This window comes from Nestor notabilis, unplaced genomic scaffold, assembly GCF_000696875.1.
Source record: "Nestor notabilis isolate BGI_N333 unplaced genomic scaffold, ASM69687v1 scaffold17474, whole genome shotgun sequence".
NCBI classification, from domain to species: Eukaryota; Metazoa; Chordata; class Aves; order Psittaciformes; family Psittacidae; genus Nestor; species Nestor notabilis.
The window spans coordinates 3,174-11,817 of record NW_009924444.1 but is presented as its reverse complement, the minus strand read 5'-3'; the positions used below and the strand labels follow the sequence as shown (position 1 = coordinate 11,817).

Here is an 8,644-nt window from a genome sequence, read left to right as displayed (position 1 = left end):
GCAAAGCCCTCCGCAGGTTTCAGTGACTGCAGGTCAAGCCCTGAGCAACACAGCCCAGAGCCAGCACTGTTACGTAAAGGGATGGGGAGAATCCCAGGGTGGGCTGGATGGAAGAAATGAATCCAATTACAGGATGAAGGGCAAAGGGAGAGAAAGGACACGTTTGGTCTGGAGCAAATCCCTGGAAGGCTTTAAGGCAGGGACAGCAGGAAGAGGACAGAAATGAATTGCAATGCAGGACACCCAGCCACCACCAAGAGGAACAGGGGCCTCAGAACGGGGCAAAAGGCAGAGGATGGGGCTCCTCAGCTGGCTGAGAGTACGGCCAGGGAGTGATGTGAGGGATTCACCCCGGGACACCCACAGTACCACCAGGACACGGCTCTTCTGGGAGCTGGAACACAGGAACACTGGGGCAAGGAGCCAGCCCAGGCAGGCATCAGCCCTGCTGGAAAGCAGGGAACAAGCAAGCAACCCCCAAACTTCCTCTGTACCATTTCCCCAAAGATTACAATGCTACTGGCATCACCTCAGTGTCCAGCTCCCACTGAGGACACCAAGGGCTCTGCACTAGGAATGAAGAGGCAAAATGGCCCAGTTATGACAACACAAGCCAGCGCATACAAAGCATTGCTGCAGAGGACTATGAACATCCACGATCAGATCCTCAGGAATAACAGGGCTCAACTTCAAATGAGATTTACAAATGAAAGAGCTGGATTATCTCTGTGCCACCCCCTGCTCAGCCACTCCCAGAGCTGGGCCAGAGCAGGCGCTGCTGGGCTCTGCAGATCCAAGTGGTGATGCTCCATTGCTCCATCCCTCCAGAATTAAACGAAAGCCTTTCTTTTGCCTCTCTGACTTTGCACTTAAGCACTTGCCACTGGTAGGGCAAAGCAGAGCCTGGAGTGAAGAGCTGGACACAGCTCCCTGACTCTCAGCTCTCCCCGTCGACTCCTGCCTAACACCAGTGAAGCTCAAACAGCCCATAAAGCAGAACGAAACACAGCACGGGATTAACTGGAAGCTCTCACAGGAGCAGGCAGCATCTTCTCCCTTGCCTTGGCCATCCCCCCTCTCAGAGGATGGCTTTGTCCCTTGCTCAGCTGCTGCCATACAGAGAACTGTGCCTGTGCTGCTCGGCTGCTCATCCAGGGCTGGTGGGACTGTCTTACAAACCTGCCTACTCTGCACAGCCCCGCTCGTCACTTAGTGAAGTGTTGACAGCACCACACGGAGTGGTGCAGGTTCACAGCTGAGCCGGATTGCTCAGCTCCTTGGCAAGGAAATGACAGGTCCTGAAGACTCCCTGTCTCTCCAAGGAAATCCTATGGTGCTTGTAGAGATGTTACCTGGATCGGCAGCAGGAGGAAAAGCCTAGGGGGTGGCAGGGGCCTGCCTGCCTGCAAATACCATGCACATGAGGCAAGGTTGGCAGTGGTGGAGCTCTCCCCGCTTCCCAGCTGCTTTCTAGCTCTGGTACACCCAGTCCCTGCAAGGTTGTGTGATGAGGAGAGCCTGGGGAAGGAGCTGTGATGGGGGAAAACAGGGGCTGGGGTTCCTCCTGCCCAAGCCTTTTGGGGACTGTGAGCAAGGCAGGAGACAGGCTTACATACACCCTTATTTTGGGGGACAGAAGTGAGGGCATGGTATGAAGAACCTCCCCGAGCACCAGCAGGTCCTTGTCCTGGATGGATGCAGATGAGCAAGCCCAGGGGAGCGCCCGGCAGCCGGCCCCAGCGCTGTGGATGCTGGCAGAGGGCACGGCTGCCTCCTCAGCGCCCAGTTAATCCCTGCAGAGCGAGGAACAGCCACCCCAAACCAAATTGTAAATACATCCGTGTCCTCCTTCTTCCTGCCACATGTTTAAATCTATTTGATCCATTCTAATGGATTGATCTACAAGTTTGTGCACACACATCCTGCTTTGGACAGGGCGGCTGGCAGCGCCTCGCCCATCACGACCTGTCAGCTCCACTCAGCCTCACCTCCACCAGGGAACGAATCCAATTACAGGATAAAGGGTTTTCTTCCCCTCCATATGGTCTCTGTAACGCTCTGGCTTTATCTTTCTTTAACCCCTTTCCTGGCGAGGGAGCTCACAAGCCCGGCGTAAGCGGCTCAGCGCAGTGGCCACGCGTGGCTGCTATCTGATAGGGGGAAATGAGGGCAATCGGGGTACCTGGAGGCAGGTTTGCATCTTCCTCCCTCTTCTCCTGCCACTAGGGAGGATGGAGCCCCTCCAGACACTCAGGGCAGCACATTAGAAAGCCAGCCAGAAGCACAAAAGCAAGCTCAGCACCGGTTTTCATTCAGCATTGGTGCTCATGGCTGAGGTTCCAGGTCCTGTGCGTTAGTTCATCACCAGAATTTAAGCACAGATGTTTGCTTCATGACTGATTTGTGTCTCCCTACAGCTTGCTCTGCAAGTCATTCCTGGTGTGCCCTTGGGCAAGCGGCTCCTCTGCAGCAATGAAGAGCCCTGCACTTGGATAGGGAGAGACAGAGCAAAGAGCTCCCAGTTCCACTGCTCCAGACACTCACCTCCCCCAGCACAGCCCGTGGTCTGCTCTGCCTGTCGGCTGTGCCCAGTGAACCAACCGTATCAGCTCAGTGCACGTTAGTTATTTGATTATAATTATCATTTCATGCTTTACATGGGACATAAAAGCCCAGAGCAGCTCAGGGCTCTGTCACACAATGTGCGCACAAACAATGACAAAGAGACAATCTCATCTCACAGAGCTTAGCAAAGCAGGGAAGAAAACCAACCTTGCGAAGGGGAAGAAACCCCTTCCTTTTCTTAAGGAAAACCACAAAGGAAGCAGCCTCTTCTCTCACATTAAACAGGGCCTGAATTCTGCTGTTGCCTTCTTTGCTGTAGAGCCAGCATAGAAAACAATTGAGAGCTCTCTGGGAGACAGCCCATAAAGTTTCCCTGCTAAGAGACACCAAATTAAAGCCATCGCTTTCCATTTCTGTGGCAGAGACGCAGAGGGAACCCAGGTTGTATTCAGGACACGTCCTGAAGGAACCAGCTCTTCTCTCCAGTGTCATTTCCCTACGCTGAGTTTATTCGAGGCCTCCGGCATCGCTCCGACTGTCCCTGACCTGCAGAGAGCTTTAAATCCACCAAAACACCAGCCCCAGCTCGCAGGGGAGAAAGCCAAGTCTGTGAGGACAGGGAAGGACAGCCCCCGTTAGCACTGTGCAGGGGACTTGGGCTTACCTGCTCCGTATTCAGCTCCCAAAAAGGGGAAAGCTCCTGGTCCAGGTCTAGTTGAAGGTCAGATGAAAGTCCTCGTGGTCCAGTTGTTGACAGTCATCTGCGTGAAAGGTTTCTGGGTACCACACATGAAACCAAATCTTCACCACAGCTTAGCTGGAAGAGCAAGTGGAGAGGGTCAAAGAGAACATCTCCGATTGATCCTTTCCCCATCACCCAAAGTATCTGTCATTTCACCTCTTCTCCACAGAACTGTGCTTCATTTGCACAACTCTTTACTCAAAGATGGGACAGCACAAAGATGTGGTAGAAAGTCTCAGAAATGGGAGGTGAAAATTCCTTTCTAGGAGATGGAAATTAACTTTCCCAGGAGATAACCATGTTCATGTCCAAAACCTTGGAGAAGCACCAGAGCTTTCAGATGCTGCTGGCAGTGATAGTGAGGTCCAACTCTTTTAAAGGTGGACCATCACTGTGATATCTCTTAGCTGGAAGGAGCTGCTCTCTACCATGGAGGTTAGGAGGGGCACACTGGAATGGAAATGCACATCTCTGTGTATTAGAACTTCTGGGTTCTGCTTTAATAGTCAACTAATTCTGCCCAACTTTGGAATGTCCAGAAGCCTGACAATGGCTATATGGAGAGGCATGACTATATGGAGAGACTACTTCATGGAGAGGCATGAAATAGCTCCAAGAAAAGCTTTATGAGAAGTAAGACTGTGAGACTTCTCCACAAGAAACTTTTCTCCTCAAGGAAGACCTTGACTGTTGGTTTCACAGGACATACAAGATACTTCTGAGAGGCACAGACATCCCACAGGGAGTCCTTGTCCCAGGGCAGCTGAGGCTGATGTGACCCACTTACTCTCACCACATCCTTGTTCTGTTTCTCTTGGTTCTCTACATATGGATTTGTGGGCCAGCGATTAGGACATCATTCATCCCAGCCCTTTAGCCTTCCGCTCCTGCCCTGCGGCTCCCAGGCATCCCAGTCCTGCAGCACACCTCGTTGCTGCAGCAGGACAGCATGGACGTGGTTCATCCCCCTTGTCTTGGCGGAGGGCAGCGGTGGGAGGCTGCAGCTTACCGCATTAGCAGATCAGGGCCACTAACGCCACCAGATGCCAGAGATTAATGAAGAGCTTCACTAAGGCGCCTTAGGCAGGTCTTCTGCAGGAGCAGCACCAATGACCCAGAAGGAAGAAATGGGGAACCAGCTTGGATGAGGTGAAGCACTGGTGCTCCAAGCTGGCACCAACCCTGCTGAGAAGGTTTCAGAGTCTCCTGTGTGCTGGGACGCGGGACCCACGCCCCATACTGAGTACTAACACACTGGAAGACACTTCCTTGCCTCCCGCTTGCTCTCCCAGCGTGGTAGAGGCTGGGTCTGGTCTCCCAGCATTGCCAAGGCTTTACCTTCCCTCCTGCAGGGTACTCAGACACTGCTCCTCCAGTGAGTAGTGGCACTTTGTCAGGCTGGTTTTAGCGCTGTGGCTGAGGAGCCTCCCTAAACCCTGCCAATCCATGCAAAGCTTCAGCCCAGATCAGTGTCCACTTGCTGGGATGGGGAGGAGGCTCAGGTGGGAAACACTCACCTGGGAGGCAGGGAGCTGCAGGGCTCATGGTGCCTTCTCCATCCCTGCTGGATGACGCACTCCCTCTGTCCTGCCAGAGATCCTTGGAGGACCAGCTGAATAACGTATATCCTTACAAGGAGGCAAGGCAGAGGAGGAAATAGAGTCCTCTGCCCTCCAGCACAAGCAGGGCTCCTGATTCAGGGTGTAATAGAACGAAAAGACCTCCCCAGAATGCTGGGTTTACTGAGATTGCAGCCTTTGCCATGGGAAGCTGTTTCCTCTCCTGGCTTTGCCCCATGCAGAGGTGGCCCTGGGCCATGTTCAGAGCCTGGTTTTGCTCTGTGATGGGGACACGTGTCCATGGCAGGCAGCACTTGGAGCAAAGAGCAGCCAAACAGCCTGACCCGAGGCAATGGCTCAGACCCACAGAGCTGGATCCAGTCTTCCCCCAGCAACCTCCTCAAGGAGGAGTCCCTCAGCCACACAGGGACACCACAAAGACACTGACCCTCTGTGGGCCTGAGCATGGACCCATGTCCCCATCAATTGCCCAAAGCAGCCGCTTCCCAACTCACCACAAGTCCTACCTCTGCCCCTCTTCCAAAGGGCTCCCCACCCCATCCCTTCCTTCCCCCAAACTCCTTAAACAATATTAAACACTTAATGGCAATTAATACGCTTTAATGCAGGTTTTGGGGCCAACGGGCTGCTTAGAGGGTGCTTAAACCATCAACCCCTCTCAATCCCGTTGCCCTTGTCATACAAAGTCAGCCGAGACCCTAATCCAGGCTCCCCCCGTGCTCCCAAGGAGGCCGGAGGGTATAAAACCTCCCAGCACATGGGCACCGCCAGCCCGGCCCTCCCCACAGAGCAGGGGCAGGCACCACCTCCCGTCCCCTTGGATCTACTGTTGTGCTTACTAAGTTATTCTTCGGCTTGGGGGGGATCCCAATATCCAAAAATCAGGTGTTCTGCCACATTAGGGGGTGGTGCTTCCCCTTTTTTTTTATTTTTTAAATTGAGGTTGAAGCAAAATTAAATACAGACCCAGAGTATTTGCTTTTTAGAAAGCCCTTAGAAGCAAAGCAGCCGCTGTAACGTTGGCAGGATGAACGGGACGGAAGGTGTCAACTTTTATGTGCCTATGTCCAACAAGACAGGGGTGGTGCGAAGCCCCTTTGAGTACCCCCAGTACTACCTAGCTGAGCCCTGGAAATACCGTGTCGTGTGTTGCTACATCTTCTTCCTCATCTCCACCGGTTTGCCCATCAACCTGCTCACCCTTTTGGTCACCTTCAAGCACAAGAAGCTCCGGCAGCCACTCAACTACATCTTGGTCAACTTGGCGGTGGCCGATCTCTTCATGGCGTGTTTTGGCTTCACAGTCACCTTCTACACGGCCTGGAATGGCTATTTTGTCTTCGGCCCCATTGGTTGTGCTGTGGAAGGCTTCTTCGCCACGCTGGGAGGTAAGGGCTGTGGGGAGGGAGCTTGGGTCTTGTTTCTTCTGGGCTTTGGGAGCCCAGTTCCTCTCCATCATGCCATCAGGGCCGCTGTGTTGCATGCAGCATCCCTCCCATGCAGAAAGCTACCTCATGCTGCTGCGGTGTCACAGCTTGTTGCATGGGACAGAGCTTGCCATCCAAGGCACTGCTTCCCTGTGGCTTAAAGATGGGGACCACATCATGTCCGTGAATCAGTGTCAGGTATCTTTGCCAAAAGGCTTCTCTTTCTGTGAAAAGATGAAGCTTCAGGGAGGGTTTGGAGCGGGAAGAGAGATCCCTCGGGAGAAGGACCCTGCAGAAGAGGTATGGGCATGGAAAAGAGTTCAAGACGAGGAGAGGGATCACAGCTTCTCTAGGGACAAAAGAAAGATGCATCAGCGCTTAACTAGAAGAGAAGAGCAGCAGCGCAGGGGGGGAAGGAGGATTCAGAGCTCATGAAGCCAGGCCCAGACTCTGCAGCAATTGCTCAGCTCTGTCCCAATTGCTCCCAATTTGGGTGCCCTCGGGAGCTTCCTTATTTCATTTCTCAGGGACATGAGAGCTGTTAACGCCTCACCCTGCAGAACCCCCCCTGCACAACAGGGAAAATTCACTTTGCACCTGATGCCCACGCAGCCACTGGGCCCACATGACACCTCGTGATGGATCTGACAACCCCTAATCCTCGCTGTAGACATCCACAACCACTGCAAGGGCTTCACTTGTTTTCACCTAAATGGGGCAATTTCCTGCAATGATGCTGACTGGGGGGAAAGGCTATTCTGCCAGGCAAAAGCAAAGTGTCCTGATCCGAGCCAAGGGCTGAGGAAGGGCTTGGTCTTGGGGTCAGAAGATCATATGGGTCTGCACCATTTCTGATCAAGTGAGCTTCAGGCAGCATTATTTGCTCTTCTACTGTTTGTGCCTAGTAAAGAAGCAGGAGGCTCCTGTTCAGAGGGAGGAATGTTTGATGGGAAGCAGCCGCAGTGCGAGCAGCAGGTCTCCAGTGAATGCGAGCACAGGGTGTAGTTATCAGCAGATTATCACAGCTGGGGGCATTAGCAGGCTTATGGCACCGACTAAATGCTCCCAATCCCCTGAAGTTTAATTATCCCTTATAAACACATGTGCAGGCATGCCCACACACACACAGCCTCCCCACACACCTCCCCGCACCAGCACTGGCGGAAGGCTCATGAAATGCACATTTAAAGGCATCAACAGGTTTGGATACATCTGGCATCTTTGCCAGGAATTTGCTTCCTCGTGCCCAGGTGGAATTCACCCCCTTGATTTCTACAGTCCTGCAAACCCACGATGATCCCTCCTCCATCACCAGCATCCCACTGCGGCACAGTCACTCCCTTACGGTTGGGAGATTCTCAGTTATTTAGTAGGATGCTGGTTTTCCCTTGCTGATGCCCAGCTCCTCCGTTCTTTCTGCTCTTTGCCGCAGCCACAAGACCGTGAAGGGAAGATCAAGCCCAGAGTTGCTCTTACCACCCCCAAACGCTCTGTTTCTCTCCCTCCTGCAGGCCAAGTCGCCCTGTGGTCCTTGGTCGTCCTGGCCATCGAGCGCTACATCGTCGTCTGCAAACCCATGGGAAACTTCCGCTTCTCCGCGACCCACGCCATGATGGGCATCGCTTTTACCTGGGTTATGGCCTTCTCCTGTGCTGCTCCACCCCTCTTCGGCTGGTCCAGGTCAGTCCAAGGTTGCAGCAGCCCCTGCTGCTGTGCTAACACCCCGGTGGGACAGGATGTGAAACCCTCTGGGCTCCTGCTGAGAGAGGCAGTAGGGCAAGTCAGAACAGACATGGGACCTGAGCTGTCAGTCTCTTGATGGCTTGGTGCCCCCTAACCAAAGGCGGCCACAGGCTCAGCATCTCCTGCTGCAATAGCCCTTCATGCTCCCTTTATGTTCTGCAGAGAAAGAGGGGCTTTGGTAGGCGCAGCTTGTCTCATGCTGTGAAGAGCCCATTCCTCTCTGCAGACTATAAAGTGTTTGGACAACCAGGCCAGCAGGCAATTCAGTCCCCAGGCTGAGCTCCTCCTGTGGCCCCCAGGGAGGGTCCTGGTGAAGGTCCTAACCTTTCTCTCTGGCAGATACATGCCGGAGGGGATGCAGTGTTCCTGCGGCCCCGACTACTACACCCACAACCCTGACTATCACAACGAGTCATACGTCCTCTACATGTTTGTCATCCACTTCATCATCCCAGTCGTGGTCATTTTCTTCTCCTATGGGCGCCTCATTTGCAAAGTCCGAGAGGTAACGTTGGGAGGGGATGGACGGGGCCAGGGTGGGCAGCAGGAGGTGGGGTGGGGTGGGAAGCTGTGGGGTGCTCCTCACC

At 53.7% G+C, this 8,644-nt stretch overlaps 1 protein-coding gene across 1 annotated transcript in view; it reads left to right on the top strand.

The window, feature by feature from the left end:
- The first annotated feature begins 5,914 nt into the window (after window positions 1–5,914).
- The window catches only part of LOC104404222 (green-sensitive opsin-like), a 3,341-nt gene continuing 611 nt past the window's right edge, over window positions 5,915–8,644 (top strand). Inside the window, 3 exon segments of the mRNA XM_010012605.1 lie at window positions 5,915–6,275; window positions 7,826–7,994; window positions 8,397–8,562. Of these exon segments, the coding sequence (XP_010010907.1) occupies window positions 5,915–6,275; window positions 7,826–7,994; window positions 8,397–8,562 (696 nt within the window).